This window comes from Anarhichas minor, unplaced genomic scaffold (genome assembly GCF_050575085.1).
Source record: "Anarhichas minor isolate MPS153535 unplaced genomic scaffold, ASM5057508v1 ptg000003l, whole genome shotgun sequence".
Lineage (NCBI taxonomy): Eukaryota > Metazoa > Chordata > Actinopteri > Perciformes > Anarhichadidae > Anarhichas > Anarhichas minor.
The window spans coordinates 8,563,510-8,583,534 of NW_027466449.1; the positions used below are offsets into that span (position 1 = coordinate 8,563,510).

The window sequence follows — 20,025 nt, forward strand, 5'->3', positions numbered from 1 at the left end:
CAATACAGAAATCCAATCTGAATTTCAATTCGTTTTGCAAGTATTATATCAGAGGATAACCTCTTCCTCTTGTCTGGGGACAGCCGAACATTACCGGGAACTGCCGAAACGGGAAACGATCCTCCGGTTGTTGTGTGTAGGCTACTTCCTGCTCCAATTATAACACTGGCTGTGAGCCTCCATGAAGCTCAGCGCGCTGCCTCCTCTTCACTTGCGTCCTAACGACGGATGGGAGCGCAGAAACAACGGATGTAGCTTCACTATTATAAGTATTTCTGTTTCCAGACATCCACAGCAGCCTGTGTAGTCAGATTGTGGCCGATTTCGGACGTGCAAGAGCCACGCAACTCCTGCCTGAAATTACATTTTCTTTTGTCTGCGCAACTGGCATCAACATTTTTCTTTATTTGAATGTGTGAGCAGGGATAGAAAAGTAAACACGCTGGCCTGCGCTCATGATCAGTGGCGAGGTGAGATTGATACCTCAGACTCGGGATTGCCCTTGATCGCAAGTTGATTTGACTCCGGAGCAGAGTAGCTGTGTGCTCCAATGGCGTCAGTTTCGAAGGTGTCTATTCTGGATTACTTTAATATTGTGTTTGAAGGTGAAAATGGCAAAATCGAGTCCAACTGCAAGGCTTGTGGTACGAGGATCCAGGCGAAGCGGAGTGTCACGTCCAACTTCGTAACGCATCTCAAGGTAATCATTTCAAAATAAAATGTTTTTATATCGCCTGTACTTATTGTTCGTCTTACCATGTTTCTGGCAACATCAGCTGAAACAGCTGGCCCTAGTATCGTTTAATGTATATGCTACCACGCAGTGTCAGACATATAAACCTAACTGTAAAGACACTCTGTTGCTCCTCTACCCATACTGTATCCTCTTCCACAGATGTCAAAAGAAGGCAGTATGGGGTAGAGATGTAGGCTATACATCTACTGTTCTACCTGCCAACCAATAACATTGCTGCCCCCCCCCCCCCCCCCCTCTCTCTCTCTGTGTGTCTCTCCCATTCAGCGGAAGCACCAGGCTATGTATGATGACTTTGTGAAAAGGAAGGATATGAAGAGAGAGGGTTACTCCTCTGGTTCCCTGCACAGTTTCACCCCAAATGGAGGGAATACCCGCTACACTCTCCCCATCAGTACTCGAGTGGGAGGTGGAGGAGGAGGAGGAGGAGGAGGAGGAAGTGCTGGAGGAATGGGAACTCTTGAGGGAGGAGTAGGAGGAGGCTCTGGCGGAGGGGTGACCAAGTTTGACAGACATGACCCACGTCAGGTGTGTGTTACAATCCATCATCGCTTGATATGCAAATAACCAAGCTACTATTTATCAAATCCCATAGGCGTTGCATTATTTATTGTGGCATTGCGATGAAACCATTTGCTACGATGAGGGTCATTTACAAAGTGTTTTGTCACCACAGGTTCTGATCTCTGAGGCTATAGCTAAGATGATCGTGCGCGATCTGCAGCCAGTATCCATCGTGGAAAATCAAGGCTTCAGAGAGCTGCTTCAGCTCCTGGAGCCCCGTTACACTCCTGAGCCACAGCACTACATCCAGAGCCAGCTCCTCCCAGCCTACGTCTACCAGGCACAGCTGGCAACCCGTCAGGCACTGGCCTCAGTGCACGCCCTCAGTCTCAGCCTGGATCTCTGGAGGGGCTTAACTGGAGCCACTTCAGGGTAAGGAGGTAAAATCAACCAAAAACAACATGATTCCCTCTTGGTTTGATTCCCTAACTGATGAGTCCCCTTCTCTGTCTGTGTGTGTGTCTCTCTCTCTCTCTCTCCTCTCTCTCTCTCTCTCTCTCTCTCTCTCTCTCTCTCTCTCTCTCTCTGTATGTGTGTGTATGTGTATGTGTGTAGGTACGTCGGTGTCACCTGTCATTTTCTCACATCTGATTGGCAGATGCGCTCAGCTCTCCTGGCGTGTCTTCCCCTGACTGGAGGCAGCTCTGGGAATCATGTGCTTTCAGATTTTGATGAAGTGTGTCACTCTCATGGCGTGTCGGGGAGAGCATTTCGTGTGGTTGCGGACCATTTCCTAGCAGCAACAACAACAGCAAAGCCGTGTTGTCTTCCTGGTTTCCTGGTTGAACCTTCTCTCGCTAACGGGCGAGATGAAGACGACGGGGAAGAAGTGGACAATGGTAACAATGTGGAGGGAGGGATCAGGAATGGCCATGGTGATGGAGGAGAGGATGGAGAGTGGGAGGACTTGTGGGAGCAGGGTCTGGGTGTTTCTCGCGTGGACTGTTTCTCTCGCTCTCTTGAACAGTGTGTCAGAGAAGGGTTACGCTCCTGTCCACAGGTCACTTCCACACTGGCTAAGGCTGCCTGTTTCTACAACTACATTACCTCTGCTGTCCCACCTGAGAAACTTAGCCAGGTGTTTGACGGTCCTGGGTTGAGCATGAGGGCACCAGGAAATACCCCCCCTGTAGCAATAGACTGGGCTGCTCAGCTTAAGGTATGTGTAGTACAAAAAAAGCAGAGCTTTACATTATTTTCCCATACTTTGCATTTATGATACGTCTGCTAATGCATGTCAACAGTTTTATGATATCATATTTTATGATTGAAGCCATGTTATATTGTATTATGGTTGTTTCCCATGAGGACTTATAGTGACAAATACATAATAAACTCTTAAACTGTCCCAATATCTGCTTCCAAATACATTATAATGTGTCAGTTGCTTTTTAGTTGTTTGTATTCCTTATGAATGCTAAAAAGAGAGATTATATAGTGTCACCAGTATGCAGTATGTGTCCATAATAACATTCATTTCATAGCCTGATTATGTGGCTATTTTAGCAACGTTTTTAATATGACACTGAGAAATGCTAGCTTTTCTATGTATGTTTCCATAGTTTTAAATAGTATAGTTAATTCTTTTGTTTCATTTTTCGACGCAGGTGCTTCGTCGGCTGCTGGACTCAGTGGAGTTCTTGGAGGAGGTGAGTGGTCCGGGGGTGGTGGTGCTGGGTGATACAGAGAGAGGCCTGCTGAGGGAGCTGACTGACACTTTGGAGCCCTTCACTGAGGCCTGGGACATGGTGCAAGGGGACAGACAGGCAGACACACAGACAGACAGACATGTGTCCATCAGCCTGGCTCTGCCTTGTGTTCTCGGCCTTCGCAAGCATCTCTCTGAGACCTCAACCCCCCACTGCCCCTCTCTCCTGGTGGGCCTCAGCCAGGCTGTAGAGCGTCGGCTGGCGCCTGTCCTGGAGGACCCTCTCTACATCACTGCCACCACCCTGGACCCCCAGTTCAAGCTCACTTGGAGCAGCAACCCCGACTGGCACAGACAAGTTCTCATAGAGGAGTTGTCCAAACATTCCACAGCCTCTAGCCCCATAGACCTCAACACAAACATACATCCTCAATCCCAGACCCCTCCTGCCCTAGCTCCATCACCGGTCTCCTCGCTTTCCCGGCCCTGCAAGCTGTTCTCTTTCATCAAGCAGAGACCCACAACACAGGCCAAGAGCCTAGAGCAGGAGTTGGCCGTCTACCTACGAGAGGAACCCACGGACGAGGAGGCTTTGCATTACTGGCAGCGTAAAGCAATTGACTTTCCTCTGCTTGCTCAGGTGGCCAAGAGGGCGTTTACCATACCTGCTTGTGGCACTGTAGTCGAGAGCATCTTTACCACTGCAGAGCGCTGTCTGCGGCCAGAGAGAGGCCGCGTCTTTCCAAAAAACCTGGAGACGCTCATCTACCTCAAAGCGAACTACAGATTATTATGGACTTAAAGCTAGAAGTGAAGCATTTATTTTACCTGAATAGCAACTAAAGGCTTTATATCTGCAGAAACGTTACTTCTTGGATACTAACCTCTTTCTCTCTCTGAGGAAACTGGGCTAGCAGTATAACATAGGACTCATGCTACACATCATTTAAAGTGAGATCCAATGAATTACCTAGAATTGCCGCGACTCAGTTCCCCTTCTTAAGAAGGCTTTTCCAGACTGCAGTAGGTGTGGATTGCTGTCTGTTTCCGTGTAGCCTGAATACGGGCTATCATACTACATTCTGTGGACCGAGGGGATTAGAAGCAGATCAATACTAAAGCATTTACTTTGACATTATTTTACCCGGTCAGGGTCTTCAGATAACCGCGACACCACAAAGACCCGACTCTCTATAAGTCCCAAACCCAAACTGAGCTTGCGTCTCTGTACTGACATGCCGACAGTAACTAAATGGTCAATTATTGCATACTGTAGCATCTGATTTATTCTCACTGATATACAATAACCCTAGAGGTTCTGACTAATTCATCGGATGTTGTTTTTGAAGGAAGGCATCGGCTGCTAAACAATATATCAGTGCATCATCCACTTATTCTTTTCTCTTTCTGTATGTATGCCTCATCACTGGGACATCATAATAAAAGAGTTTCACTTGCTAAAACAGAGGTGCACTCATGCATATATGTTGCGCACCTTTTATTTGTTTTTGCCAATGGAGAAAAGCTCAAATCTGCGTCATAAATAAAACTTGTTTTTTACCCTAATTCATTTATATTTTCCTCTGCCAGTCCTTTATAACTCCACGTGTGCCCTGTCAAAGTGGAGGTTAATTTCATTTTATTCATCAGCACTTTTTACTTTTTCAATCAATGTCCAATTCTACTTCTGAACTTTTAGGAATTGAAATTGGTTTGACCCTGCTTCTGCCCCGGAAAACCAACAGAGGATGTGTGCATGTGGCATAACATTGGCATTTTTGCTTTGTCTGACCTCACTGAAATATTTTGCAACCACTTTGCAGGGCACCACTTTGAAGGAGAAACTGTGACCACTGCAGTGTGCGTTTTGCCTTTATTCAGGCACTCTGTTGCTCTTGGCTTGGCCAGTGGGGAGGCAGGCCGGGTAATTGCATGTAATTCCATTACAGTTCAATTTGAGTCAGCGGGCAGTCAGCAGTCGCATCCTACACGGTTCTTTCCTCAAATCCAGCTCGGCCCACAAAACCTTATTACTAAAGCCTTTAGAAATAAATGGCAGGAAACGTAAATGTAGCCACCATGCAACTGTTCTCTAATGCTACATCAGAAGGCACAAAATGCATTGACTGTTATGTGATAAAAATCAATTTGAAGATGAGTGGCTGTGAAGGAATTGTAATTGATGTTATTATAAGGACTGTCACAATGATTACACCTCTTTTTCACAGACCTCAAAACGGATTCATCTCAGTGTTGCTGTTTTTGATGTCGTTGAAAACCACTTCTGATGAGGTGTGTTAATCTGTGTGATGTACAATGAGATTTTCCTCGTAGATGATGATTATCAAAGATTGCTGTGGTGTTAATGATTCTTATCACTGCAGGATGTCCCTGTGGATTTAGATGTGCTGCTAGATATCAGTGTGGATGTGTCAGTGTGTTTAACTTTGAAAAGAGTTTTTTTTTTGCTCATCCCCATGGGTGGTGGTGGTGTTGTTTGTGAGTGTATGTGGAGCAGCTTGAAGTGTCTCCCCCTCCCCCCCAGCTGTGACAGCTCATCCATTTGAGTTAGTTGAGCAGGCTGGGCATGCGGTCTTATTGGTAATTGCCTCTGAAATGAATTACTTGGCAGAGAGTGAGACTGGAGAAGGAAAGGAAATTGTAATTGAACTGCCCCCTCCACCCTCTCCCTTATGCCTCAAGTTATTACATCTGCAGTGCAGAAAGCCATTTTCTGTCTGCACATAGACACACACGGGTACAAATATACACACACTCTTACAAAACCAATTTTTCCCCTCCCCCCCACACAATGTCCCCAGCAGAGGACGATATTGATGCAGGGTGATTTCATAGATTGATTGTTCTCACGCACAAGCACACTGGGCCACACTCTCGCACTCTTATTCAAAGCACAGAGATACATATTTACACATTGGTGTTTGTCTGTGTGTTAGTATGAACCGCTTCCACCCCCACTTGCTGGCCTTTGTTGACTGCTTACGTCTAACGGGTTGCAGGACTTTGGAGTTGGCACAAACAAGAGTGCTATTCAAGAGACCCCTAGTTACCCTATACACAGAGACAAATGCAGCCAAGCACCGTTATTAATAACCCGCCTGTTGCTCGCCTCTTGACAGTTAAAGCCTTTTGGATTACAGAGACGCCACTTGTTTTGTTTGAGGTTGTACATTTATACACAGAATATGTTAGTTTTCTTTCTTAATTGGGCATCTGTATAAATTGTCTTACAGATATGTTCAATTTTGCCCCTAATTCCATCATGCAAAACATCACTCTTGTGTTGTCCTTTGGCCTTTTGACAACCAGGTCATGGAAAGAGGGGGAGTGTGTTAACCTACCCCTGCCCTGGCCAGACATGCACATGTTGTGACTCAAACCACGGCACACAATAGGATCTATTTCTGTAAGTGCACTAGTGTTATCCCTCTCCTTGCCCTGAGCTATCTCTCTTTCTCCTTCTCCCTCCTTCTCTTTAACGAAGCCTCTTACCCACTTGCTCAAAATCATGGCCGACAGAAACAGCCGGGTCACTGTTAAGAGGAAAGAGAAGAAGTCAGAAAACAAAACGAATGATGAGAAGGACAAAGAAAAGGATAAGGGGAAGGAAAAAAATGTGAATAAGTCTGTCAAACTTTTGAAAAAGACGGAGAAGACCCCCGAGCAGCCCAAGACGGATGAAGAGAAGAGGAATGGGAAAAGTGGAGGCGCAACGGGAGCAGAGGCAACAAACACTGAGCAAAGTGGAGGCGCAACGGGAGCAGAGGCAACAAACACTGAGGAAAATGGAGAGTTTCAGCCCATTGAACTGCCACCGTTTGAGATTGTAACTGGGTGAGTAAGATTTAATACATACACCACAAGAATTAGGCCACATCAGTTGCACACCTGTTCTGCTCTTTTACAATCCACTTTTTGGGTTATTTTGTGCTTTTTCTTTTGAAGTAGGTGTTCATGTCTTTCTGTAAGTGATATTGTTCCAAACGCTTAATAGTTGATTTCAGTGAGGAGGGACAATAATGACTTGCCCTAACCCTGTCGTACTTACTAACCCAGCGGTAAGAATAGGGCTGAGTCACAGAGCCCCCACTATATCACCCCACTTAGCATCTGTTCCCCAGTTTCCGTCCTTTGAGTATTAGCTGTTTGATATGAGATCTAACTGTGAAATACATCTAGCTTTGCATACGCAGTATAACAATGGATAAAAAAAAGAAAGACATGACGGGTATGTTTCTTGTACAGTTGACTCACGAAGGGCATGGCACATCTACAGATCATCGGACGATGTGAAAGCCAAACATATTTATAGAAACATCAGTTTACTCAGCGGTAGCCTCATTTATATTCTACTCGCGGTGTCACCACAGTCTATTTTGAAGCCTCCCTATCATCACTCTTTTTTTGTGGCTTGGATGGTTGACAAATTCATCATAAAAAGTGCTCCGTGTTAGGCGAGGAAGTGAATGTCAGTTACAATGTCATGCACAACGATTAAAGGTTACAAATAACTTTGAAAGCACCGCTGATAGACAAATCATACGGAATGTGTTTTTTTGCTCTCTTGCTAATTCAACCATCATGCACTAAAAAGCCCCAGTGGTGACAGTTAGTGCTGTGTTTTATGAAGCTTTACTACAGAGTTATGGAAGCTCTTCCTTTCAATCTCCACTAGGGTACAGATGAGCCCGTTCTACTTCAAGTTTCAGTTCAGGAATGTGGAGTACTCTTCGGGGAGGAACAAGACCCTGCTGTGTTTCAGGGTTGATACACCAGGAGGCAGCACAGAGCCTCTGAAAGGTTATATGGAGGACGAACATGCCACAGCTCATTCTGAAGAGGCCTTCTTTCAACAGGTAATTGAACGCTTACACACACACACACACACATCTTTCTTACTTTAGTATCATGTCACACATGTGTGAACCCCAATGGAGGTCTGATTTCCATTGGTTTGCAACAATTCCTCTTGTGCTAATGTTATATGTAATATGATTTTTTCTCTCTCCTTTATGCCTCTATTAATCCCCACTCTTTCCTTTCCAGGTGCTCCCTAATGCTTCCCAAGAGTATGAAGTCACATGGTATATTTCATCCAGTCCCTGTGTGGCTTGCACAGCCAAGTTGGCCAACATCCTCCAGCAGCGCAAGAAGGTCCGTCTCTGCATTTTCTGCTCCCGGCTCTTTGAGTGGGAGGAGCCGGAGATAGTAGAAGGGCTCCGGGCTTTGGTGAGCGCCGGTTGCAAACTGCGGATGATGAAGCCGTCTGACTTCACACATGTTTGGGAGACGTATGTAGAGAAGGAGGACGAGAGCTTTGCACCCTGGGAGGATTGTCAGGAGAACTACGACTACTATGTAGAGAAACTGGCTGAAATCCTCAAGTAATAGTGAGTTGGTATGTATTCTGTATGTTCTATATAGCCTTTAAACTTCTTTTGGGTAAAAAAAAAAAAAGAAAGTTGGATTTTAAGGTTTGTCTGGATAATGACCGTCTTTCCCGGTTGTCTTTTGCTGCAGGTGCACATGATGGACAAGATCTACCCATTGTCTGAACCACAAATCGGCTTATTTGTTGAAACCACATCGGTTGAACTTGTGTTTCTTGTATTCACTTTTGAAGGTGCAGATCAGTATTAGCTAGAATGAACACTCATGGCATCATTTTGTATTTTTATTCTGATAACTTCATATCGAGACACAAAATGCGTGAATGGCATATTTGTAGCATCACATACTGTAGATAAATATAATCATTTAGAAGAAAAAAGCAACAACATTCATCGCTGAAACATTTAATGTTATATATTGTTTATAATGTTATATGCTTTGGAGAAGACTAACTTACATTTACTCACCACTGGGGCCAGATGCATAAAATCCACGACTAATAGTACACACAAAGACAGAAATATGCATATGCATTCTTTTCGTTTGGTTGACTCTGTTTTATAAGTCTCAGTCATAAAGGAACTGTGTGCACGTGCATGCATGAGCCTCTTATCAACTCCCAGTTACCCATTAATGGATGTAGAAACACCCTTAAACAATCGTTGGCATGGCGAGACTTGTGCCTGCTCCACCACTTATTGGACATCAGTAAGTGAAAAGAATGGCAAAGGAAAAGAGCAATTTCATCGATTTTGTTGCATCTGCTCTATTCTCCAACAGTACAACAACAGCTGTTATTAAGCCGTGGCTATTTATAGCACTCGTACCACTAATTCATTACATGTACCTGTAAATCATCATCATTAACGTCACAAAGATTATGATTAATGATTAATTGATAGCGCTCATTTTGACATAGACTTAACAAAGTGCTTCATTATTTAGGATAACATCAGAAGATCATCGATAGAGAAATAATAACTCATTAATAGTTTAAAATTAGGTTTACAAATGCACCTTTGTTTGAAATTGTACAGAAGGCTGTGTAGACCACAAAATGATAACACAATCATTCAAATTGAAACTATGTGTGGGAAAAGACGTACACGTGTGTTGTGTGAGTACACATCGTTTATACATCTGGCCCCATGTGTTGGAACACTAACTAAAGGAGTATTGATAAAGTCTCCTGCAGATCAACACATACGTATATGTACCATGCTTATAATAATTGAGAAACAAAAGAAGCTAACAATGTATATGATTGATTCTTAATCACATAAATAATGTTTCATATTTTAACTGTGCCTTTAACATTTACATCATGAGATTTAAAATATGTACAATTCTAACAGTATTATGCTACCGAGTAATGTTCAGTGCAGAACAGATCTGTGCACATTTAAATGGCATATGTCTGTTGGTCCAGGGTGCAACTTCTCGTCAACTGTTTTATTTCCCATTAAATTTGGTACGAACATTTACAGTCCCCAGAGGACGTATGTTAATGAATTTACTTTTATCTATCACTACAGACAATTTAAAACTTTGAATTTGCTGCCCTGCTATTGGTAAGCGTCGCATAATAGCAAGATGATTCTCTCTTCAGTTTTAATACATCCAAATGTCCATTAAAGCCTCACAGGGCTGAATCATACTGTAGACGTATTATCAAGTACCTGCTAAACTGGTGCAAATAAGTGACTCATTATTTAAAGGAAACCAGCCCGCCGTTCTTTTCTGTTCCATCTTGGTTCTCACTCGTCACAACTAGAAAGACACGAAGGGCGAGATGTGGAAGGAAGGAAAATAAAGACATTGTGTCTGTTAAAAAAATATTTGGCACAGCGCCTTTCATCACAGAGACAATATTTACTCCGAAAAGTGCATTTTTAAATTTGACTTTATTACCTTGGTCCTCCTGTGAGGTTATTGGTAACGGTGTTGTTTCACTGCAAATTGTGCCATTGTCGTCAGCTTCTGTAGGTCAAATTGTTAAAAAAAAATAAAGGGATCATGTCAGTGAAGGGAAAGATCTAGGGCACTTTCAAAACATTTGCATATTGATACAGCTTTTGTATAATCTGCTTTACTCATCTGTGGGTCCTTTTACCTTTAGAAGAAGCATTCAGTTCTGCGTCGGTGATGTACTCCACCAGTGGACAGGGTGCATCTGCAGGAGGGAGGAATGAACTTTCACACAAGAGCACCAACGGCTATAGGCAAACTAAGAACGTCAGACTCTAACTTGAAAGTGTCAGTTCCACAAATGATAATTTCTAAAATAGCACGGAAATGAATCACTGGTGGGGCTGTAACTGCCATCAAAACCACAAGCCCTGAGAGCTGCTGTCAACATACCATCACGGTTCTTTAGCTGAGCCATGGTGAGAAACAGCTCGGCCTCTTCTGGCTTCTCTTCACCATCAGCTATGTTGTAAAAAAAAAAAAAAGTCACCACCTTGTGGTTTTGTTTGTTCATTTAACATGAAACATATATAATGAATATAATATATTATAAATGTCACATTTAAACCTGCAATAACACTCAGCTGAAACAAGGTTAGACATTTCATCAACTTTTTATTTTATTGGCTTTCTTTTCACTCTTTTTTTTAGTCTCTCTGTTTTTGGTTTCCACTAAAAGTATTTTTTGGTTTCCACTAAAAGTATTTTTTGGTTTCCACTAAACCAAAAAATATCTGCTCTTTAGTTGATAAATGCTCCACTTGTTCACCAGCCAGTCGCTAACAGTGTCGGTCTGACATTTGGTGCTGACCACTACTGTGGGCTTTTTTTTGCCTAAAACAAGCCTCCCGAAAACGACGCGGTGAGAGTGAACCAAAACAGTAACGTTGTGGGCCGGAGAGATCAACAATGAGCTGAACTCGCTTAATTAAAATGCTCCATAAAGCTGAGGGTAGCTGCAGATTTGCATGATAATTCTATTCTATCATCATACGATTTTCAAAATCCATGCACTCAAAAAGTCCCAAAAAATAAAGGAAAACCTGGTTTGCGAATGACTCTGAGGATGATGCATCCAAGGAAGACGGCAATGATGCCGAAGAAGATGCAGCCAGAGATGGAAAGAAGCACCCTCCTCTTCAAAACTGAAGAATAAAAAAAAACACGAAACAGAATGTAAGTGAGACAGAATATTTGCAGGATAAAAACTCATAGCTTCCAAACCTCAGTTATACTCACGAAGGTTCTTAGTCTTGAAATAATCACTGCTTCTTGAATAAGATGGTCTACCGGTACGAATGCCCTGGCAGGTGTACAGGCTCTGCTCAGGGTCATTCTGGGGTGTGACTGCATGCTTCTCAGAGGGCTGAAGATTGATTGGTTGCCCCTCTTTGAACCTGTGAGAAGGTAAGAATCCACACAGTGCACACATGAATGCATTTAGAGAATGTTACTCTATAGCATGAACTGGTATTTTTGAAGTGTATTACCATGTGTAGTTCCACATGTTCTGACTTTCGTGCACCCCACATCTGAGCACCAAGCTGTCAGTGGAGAAGACCTCGGACCAGCCAGTTAACAGGATTATATTAGCCTGTGGGCGCTCTGTAAAAACACAATCAAAACTGTGACGAACACATTCAACACATACAGAAAAATGTTAGCGAGAAGTCAAGAAAAACTTACCTTCAACGTCAAGTCTCACAGCCTGACTCTGGTCTGAGCTGAAGACTGTATCTCTTCCTCTTTTAGCTTGGCATTGATATGATCCGGTGTTTGTTCTCGCAACAGATTTGATAGTGTGATTGTTTCCAGTTTCGGTGAGTCGACTACCATCTTTGAGCCACCGGTACTCCCATCCAGAAGAGACAATAATGTGACAGCTAAAGGAGACTGAATCGTCAGTATGCATCACGTTGTGTATGGGGTCCTGCATCAGTGTGACTCTGGGTTTTGTATCTGTGGGGAAATAAGTATGACAGCATTTTAATGTATGTCACACTGCATAACCCAGAATAAGGAGCAGCTGGCCTTAGCTGCTTTAAGTTACTTTTTTGATATGCTGAACCTCTACTGCCTTACCAGAATTCCTCCCAAAGAAGAAAATGAAGCTGCAGCCATGACATTGTTATCTAGGCTTAGCATAAAGACTGGAAGCAGGGGGAAACATCTAGCCTGGCTCTGTCTAAACACGGTATATGCAGGAATCTTTACGTTAAATTTAAGACCTTTAAGACTTTTTTTGAAACCCCTTCCATACATTTTAAGACCTCGTCTAGACCTCACTGCGTTCTAACCAATTATATCACTTTTACTATACATTGATTGAAGGATAGCACAACTAAACAGTCTCAGTTTGTGGTAGCCCCTTGAACCACTGTACCAATGCAACTGAATTCAGATGGACGCCATGGGAACAAAGCACAAGATAATTAATTAAGCAAGTAACCCAATGCAATGTTTATCAGGGGTAATATCAGTATTATACAAGAGCTAGAAAGATAATCTTGCAATCTATTTCTTTATGAAAACTATACTATGACTTTTAATGGCATTTTTTATGACATTAAGACGATGACTTTTTTATGGCATACTATTTTATAACTATGATAAATGTGTATATCATAAATACTATGACTTTTTCATGACATTTTATGACATTACATGATAACTTGTTTTGATGATATACTACACAATGATATTTATTATGATATTCTGTAAACTATTACTTTTTATGACTTTTGTTATGACATTATAGTGTGTCATAACAAAAGTCATAAAAAGTAATAGTGACTTTTTATGAGATTTTTAAAGAAAAATCCTCACCATAAACATCCAGAGTTAGTCCGTCACTGCAGTTGCTGGTTACATCCCGGCTCTTAAATTTTCCTGAACAGCTGTATCGTCCATGGTGTGAGGCTGAAGCAGAACTGATGGAGAGAGTAGCTGCATCTAAACCAAAGGATGCAGTACTATCTGCCTGGACAGGCTGTTTATCTTTGAACCACCTATAGTTCCAGTCAGCGGTGCCGTCCATCCCACAGCTAAACTTCACACTCTCAGTGGGGAACACATCCAACCACGGTGTGATTAACTTTAAAGATGGAACAGGAATTTCTGGAGAGAAACAGAGACATTAGCTTTTTAAAAATATCCTTAATTGTATCCTCTACCAAACTGATTCCTAACATTTTATAGCATGCAATTCATAGAAACAGGTGAATGTAATACGCTTCAACACAAAGTAATTTTCTTTGACTCACCAGATACATGTAAGAGCCGTTCATCACTGTACTGTGTATTGTACATTGTTTTGTCTCTTATGGCCATACACTTATAAGTTCCACCATTTGATAAATTGGCGTCATGGATTTCAAAACTACTGCTGTTGATTGGAAGTTGTTTTCCATCTTTGTACCAGTGATACCTCCAACCAGACGAGAGTTCAACTTTACATTGGAAGGACACTAACTCTCCAGTGTACACCTTTTCAACATCTGGCTGTTGAGTCAATAAGGGCTTAGGCTTGTTTCCTAAAGACACAAAGAAGGAATTTTAACAGGCAATAACATTAAACTGTTCTTAAATCATCTGAGCAGCCAGATAATAGCATCATAAGTGACCAGAGATGCACTGCAGAAACACAACTGGACAACTCTTTCAACCCCTGCATACTATAAATACAAGTTTAATAGAAGTTAACAGAATCTTACCTTCAACTTCAAGGCGTATAGTCTGACTGGAGTCAGTGAGGAAGGATGGATCACTGCCTCTTTCTGCTCGGCATGCATATGAGCCCCTATTTGTTGTTTCAACAGAGTTGAGGGAATAGTTGATTCCAGACGCGATAGATGGATAGCTGTTTTTGTACCACACGTACTTCCATCCAAAAGAGACATTAACGTGACAGCTAAAGGAGACTGACTCTCCAGGGAACATCACCCTGTACTTTGGATCTTGCGTCAGTGTGACTCTGGGTTTCTCATCTGAGGGTAAGAAAACATGCCATTGCGTCGTAACAGATATTTATCCCCAACCCCCTGCCCTCATCCCCGAAAATGTGTAACTAAAATGAAGAAAACTAATTTTATTTTAAATTCGCTGCCAAAATAAGTATTTTTATGTAAAATGTAAAAAAGAAAACTCACCATATACGTTGAGAGTAAGTCCAGAACTAAAGTTGCTTCCGACAGACCTGTCGTTCAGGTGTCCCTTGCAGTTATATTGTCCTACATGTTTAGCTGAAGCAGAGCGGATGAAAAGAGTAGCTCCATTTGAGTCAAAAGACACAACATCATCCGCTTGGACCTCCTGTCCGTGTTTGTACCACGTGTAAATCCAGTTCGGGCTGCCGTCCATCCCACAGCTTAACTTCACACTCTCAGTGGGGAACACATGGAACCACGGTGTGATCAGCTTCAAAGATGGAATGGGAATTTCTAAAGAGAGAGAGACACATCAGCCACTTTTCATATCCTTAGAGATAACCTTATTTAGATAACCTATTTTTTTAGACAGAGTCTCATTGAATTTGTCTCATGAGAAATGACTGAACAACTAAATCAAGTGACATACCAGCAGGCCTTGTCGATCAAAAATCAAATTCGATTATTAAAACTTCAATGTGTGAAGACAGGCCAGCCCACCTTAGCATCCAAGATACAGTGACGTTAATGATGTTGACTCAAACCACAATATTCACATGGATTAGATAAGAAATTACAAAAAGCACCGACTTAATCAAGTATTAACATGAGGGAAGCATGGACCAGTCTCTTAACATTTGCAAAACAAAAATGCCTTAAAATACACAACTCTGGACTGAGCTCATAATCAGCAGGTTAGTGAACAAAATGGTGGCATGAGTGAACTTTTAAAAAGGAGTAGTTCTTAATGGTGGTATATTAATGTGTTAGCCAACAATCCGCCCCTTACATAAATCATCATTTCTCTCCGAAAGTGATATTTCACTGCATGTATATATACATACTTCTGAGTCTTCCCTCCCTGCATCATGCTACACCACAACATCCTGTTTCAACAGAAAATGCACAAAATAACAGAAGCAGGATGCTCTCAAAATGTTGTTTCGCTAAATTCAACAGCAGCCTGGAGGTTTTGTAAGCCTTTAGTGACAGAATTTTACATATTTACAACAAACAATTGCACATTGAATTAAACACAATGCTTTAAATAATATGACTCTGCTGTCTTTACCTACCAAGTACATATTGTTGTATTTCTTCACTGAAGTCTGTTGATATTATTTCCCCTCTGGTGGCCTTGCACCAGTATCTCCCCTGATCAGAAAGAGCAAGATGGATGCTGTTGGTTTCGTTGGTGGCACGGAGCTCAATTCCATCTTTGTACCACTGATACTTCCAGCCAGAGGACACATCTACGTTGCAATTTAAGTTCACGGTTTCTCCAGCATACATCGGGTTAAAACCAGGAACCTTGTTAATCGTTGGTTTTGGCACGTTTTCTAAAACAGAAAGGCAGTTCACAACACATTTACAGTTTGGGTTTTGTGAGGTGCTAGTAGGCAGGTTTTGTTAGCTTTGGGGCAGAGCAAGGCTGTGCTAAGCTAACTGGCTGTTAGTGGTATCTTCATATTTAGCATACAGACATGAGAACGGTATCAATGTGCAAAAAAAGCTAATTATCTTGTTTCCCAAACCATTTCTTTTAGAAAGCTGAAATAATGTAAAGTTAATGAAAGCTCACCATAAAGTGTGACATTGACTGTGTTGCTGAATCCAGAGCTGACTCTCCTTGAATCGAGGTGAGCTTTGCAGGCATAGTCTCCTTTATAGGCTTGAGTGACCACGGTGACGTTGAGCAATGAGTCGTCTTCCTCCATGTACATGTCCTCCATCAGCTCCTTATTGAGGTCTTTTTGATTTCTGTACCAGGTGAACGTCCAGTCAGTGCTGTGGACTTCACATCTGAACTCCACCGTCTCATTTTCAAACACATCTGGCCAAGAACTCAGCAGTTCCAGAGATGGTTTGGGTGGGTCTGAAAAGCCATGTACCAAAGAAATCTTAAATATCTTGGAAGGAATTTAAGATAAAACCCAATTAAAATGACTTACTGCATCAGAAAAGAATGGGAGACAGGAAAACAGACAAGTTTAGTGCATCATTAGTTATTTAAACTTCCGCTTTCACAGATGAAAGTACTGTAGACGTGTGCATAAATGCTCATGTATATAGGAATTAATGAAGCGGTTTAATTGGTGGCAAAGTGATGACACAGTTCTCAGGTAAACTTACCAGAGACCTGCAGAAATGTTGTGTCACTCTCCTCTGTGTAGAAGGGGTCTTTGCCTCTCTTGGCTTTGCAGTGGTATTGTCCACTGTTAGGATGATCTATCGATGCTATGGTATAAGCATTATTATTATGAGCTGGAATTTCATCTGTTACCTTATGGTACCAAAGATAAACCCATCCAGAGGCCACATCAACCTTGCATGTGAAGGTGACAGACTCGCCAGGGAACATCTTGTCAAAGTTTGATCTTCGGGTCAAAGTGGGTTTGGGCTTGTTTGCTAATCAGAAAGGAGAAAGAAAAATGTACCATTTTAATTATCTTATATTACATGCTGTCTTGAAATTCAGCTCAAATATGGGTGATCAAACTTACCATAAACTGTGAGTTTGACTGAATTACTACTTTTAGTGGTAACACTCTTTGTTTTGTGATGAGCTTTACAGGAATAACTTCCAGAATGTGTCTGTGTTGCTGCTGTGATTGTAAGCTTTGATCCCTCTGGAGACAAAGACACATTTGGATCTGGCTCTTGTAGTTGTGTATTTCTGTACCAGGTGAAGGTCCAGTCAGAGCTGCCAGTGACACTACAACTTAACTCCACTTTCTCAGAAGGGAACACGTCGGACCACTCTGACTGTAGCTGCAGAGATGGCACAGGAGGCTCTGGAAGTGTATTAAAAAATATGATTGGTTATATCATTCAGACATAACATATTGCTGAAATAGCATGCACATTTAGGTTCATTGGAATCAGGAGCCTTACCATCAAGGATTTAGTCTCCAGTAAGTTCATTAATCTGATTTTTGGTCTTAAATGTAGTTAAAAATGATGACACGAAGCTCTAAAATTGATACAATCGGTGATACAATTGATGCCATCTCTTACAACATTACGGTTGAATTATTTCAGAACACATGCTTACAAACAAAATTGAAATAGAAGTAATATTTGAATAATATAATATATGAATTCAGCAGTTAAACAGTTTAGTTTCAAACTTTAACAGACTTCTTCTAAAAGGCGGAGAGACAAATTGCGGTGATGATGTCATTGAGATACAAACCACCACAGACGGAAAAAATGAAACAAGTGCTAGAACAACGCCCGTGACGATTTCACGGGTGACATTGGCTGATTCAGTTGGGAACCCTTACTGTCGAAGACATATCATAATTTTAACGCTGAGTTTGTAGATTTAACTGTCCAAAATGAATGCAATACCATGATGTGCATAATGATTTGGGGTGACTTGTTTCCTTACAAAAACTACCACATAATATGCTTTTGGAAATACTGACTAAATTTCAGGAAGCAATATCTTTCCAATTTAAATTTACAGGATTGCATGAACATGCTTATTACTCTTTTAGAATTTTGTTTATGGCAAAACTGAGGTTGAAATCTCACCATAGATAGTTATCATCGGCAAAGGACTGGTTGGAGAAACGTATCCGGACATGGTGGAGACTGGTGGATGACAGGAGATATGTGGAGAACAGAATTTGGAACAGAACAGCCAGCATATGTTCTCTACCTACATCTCTGAAGATTTAAACAGCAACAATGAACTTGGAGCTGCGACGATTAATCAATGAAACAATCAACAGAAATTTATTCTACAACTACTTTGATAATTGATCAATCGTTTCAGTCATTTTTCAAGCAAAAAAGCTGAACATTCACTGGTTCCAGCTTCTTAAATGTAAAGATGTATTTCTTTTCTTTGTCTTATAAGAGCAAACTGAACATCTTTGGGTTTGGGCAGTTGGTCGACAAGAAATTTGAGTACATCCCCTTCAGTTGAGGGAAATAACATTACATTTACATTTTAAATACAAAACAATCAATCAGCAAAAAAATATAATCTGATTAATTAATCAAATTAATTAATAATGAAAACAACCATTAACGCAGCCCTAAATGATTTGCTGCGGTCCTGTATGAAACCTACAAAAGGACACTCAAACCCAATTCAATTAAAAATCATATCATTTAAATCAAGTTGACATATAGATTAAAATATACCACACTGTCATCCTACAAAAAAAAGTGACAAAAGGCATGCACAAAAATAACACGATTACCTGACAGTAAAATGACACAAGAACAGGGACATTAGATGGACGATAGAGTTCAGAAAACATAACCGTGTAAAGCATAAAGTTGGAACTACAGAAAACTGAAACATGAACTTGCACTCATAGGTGTCCAAATGTAGGAAATGCCCGACTCCTGAGAACAAAGTACTTCATGTTCCATATAGTAACTTCCCCTCATGCTTTACTTCCTTTTGTACCTTTTGTTTTTAATCTGCCTCAGTAAGGCAATCAACATTTTTACAACGGGTCATTTACTTTACAATCAGAACAGGATAATGCACTAAATTCTAATATTTTAAATATTTTTTTACAAGAAGATGTGAGATATTTTTAATGACATAAAAACATTGTAATGTTTTGTCAGTGTGTCAAACATGTTTCTTACCATCATAGGGATCTTGAGCTGCACAGGCAGTGAAATCTGTCAAAACAAATTACAATAAATAAATCGCATTCAAAATGTAACTGGAAATATTATTTGTATAACTTACATATCACACTGAAGACCTTGAGAAGCCACATTTTTCATTGACCTGCACATGTAGAGGCTGTGCTGCCGAGTTGAGTCATGTATCTGCTGTGTAGTGAAGTTCAGTAAAGGAAATAGACTTCACACTAGATGGGCGTGCGTGGCAACTTTATTTCTAAGCTCACCTCAGGACAGCAGCTTTCCTGTCTCTGACATCTGCTTTTTTTTTCTCGTGAAGCAACAGGAAATGTGTCGGTCAACCACATTCAGATGTTTGTGTTCTCGATATGACTTTAAATTTTGGATTGTTGCTGAACAGTGACGGGAGGGTTTAGGGAAATGAAACAACGTGCAAGGGCGGTAATGTGTTGAAAAGACTTGCAATTGTGTTGAATAGCCTACCAAAATAATATCAAAAGGTAAAAACTCCAGCAACACTAGTATACAGAACTATATTGTAAGAGCAACACATTCATCCGAGACTAAAATAAAAGCAAGCAGAACCGAAAACAAAACACTTTGTTAAACTATGAGTTACTATTTTTTCTTCGTGCAATCTCATAGTTGACCTGTTTTACCCTGTGGGTGTGAAGTGATTTGGGGAACATGATCGGAAGACACTGATCTTTTGTTTTTACACTTCCGTGTACCCAGCCTACTGACCTCAACCTTCACAGCGACATCCTTTTGTCTGCAGCACAAAGTTGCTCTCGACATGCAAATAGAATGAACATTATTCCTACTGAATCACCTTTACACATAATCATTTTAAAATCTAAATGTTTATACATATTATCAAAATCATCAGTAATCAAGAGTGATTACTTCAGAAG

General features: G+C 41.2%; 3 protein-coding genes across 3 annotated transcripts; 2 read left to right on the plus strand and 1 right to left on the minus strand.

Moving 5' to 3' along the window:
* The first annotated feature begins 174 nt into the window (after positions 1-174).
* On the plus strand, positions 175-4,532 carry LOC142955017 (zinc finger BED domain-containing protein 4). The gene is made up of 5 exons (XM_076096401.1): positions 175-700; positions 1,022-1,282; positions 1,431-1,690; positions 1,874-2,477; positions 2,926-4,532. The coding sequence occupies exons 1-5, from the start codon at positions 551-553 to the stop codon at positions 3,766-3,768; spliced, it is 2,118 nt and encodes a 705-aa protein (XP_075952516.1). The 5' UTR covers positions 175-550; the 3' UTR covers positions 3,769-4,532.
* A 1,821-nt stretch (positions 4,533-6,353) lies between these two features.
* Positions 6,354-9,858, plus strand: apobec2b (apolipoprotein B mRNA editing enzyme, catalytic polypeptide-like 2b). Its single transcript, XM_076096408.1, has 4 exons — positions 6,354-6,821; positions 7,663-7,843; positions 8,034-8,385; positions 8,508-9,858. The coding sequence occupies exons 1-3, from the start codon at positions 6,496-6,498 to the stop codon at positions 8,373-8,375; spliced, it is 849 nt and encodes a 282-aa protein (XP_075952523.1). The 5' UTR covers positions 6,354-6,495; the 3' UTR covers positions 8,376-8,385; positions 8,508-9,858.
* On the minus strand, positions 8,649-19,366 carry LOC142955029 (Fc receptor-like protein 5). The gene is made up of 19 exons (XM_076096407.1): positions 19,215-19,366; positions 19,109-19,144; positions 18,032-18,091; positions 16,996-17,286; positions 16,625-16,900; positions 16,074-16,367; positions 15,568-15,831; positions 14,495-14,785; positions 14,060-14,332; positions 13,610-13,879; positions 13,173-13,463; positions 12,033-12,305; positions 11,837-11,951; positions 11,586-11,743; positions 11,390-11,491; positions 10,740-10,808; positions 10,492-10,551; positions 10,290-10,358; positions 8,649-10,148 (listed from the first exon to the last, which is right to left on the minus strand). The coding sequence occupies exons 1-19, from the start codon at positions 19,243-19,245 to the stop codon at positions 10,087-10,089; spliced, it is 3,285 nt and encodes a 1,094-aa protein (XP_075952522.1). The 5' UTR covers positions 19,246-19,366; the 3' UTR covers positions 8,649-10,086.
* Positions 19,367-20,025: the final 659 nt, after the last annotated feature.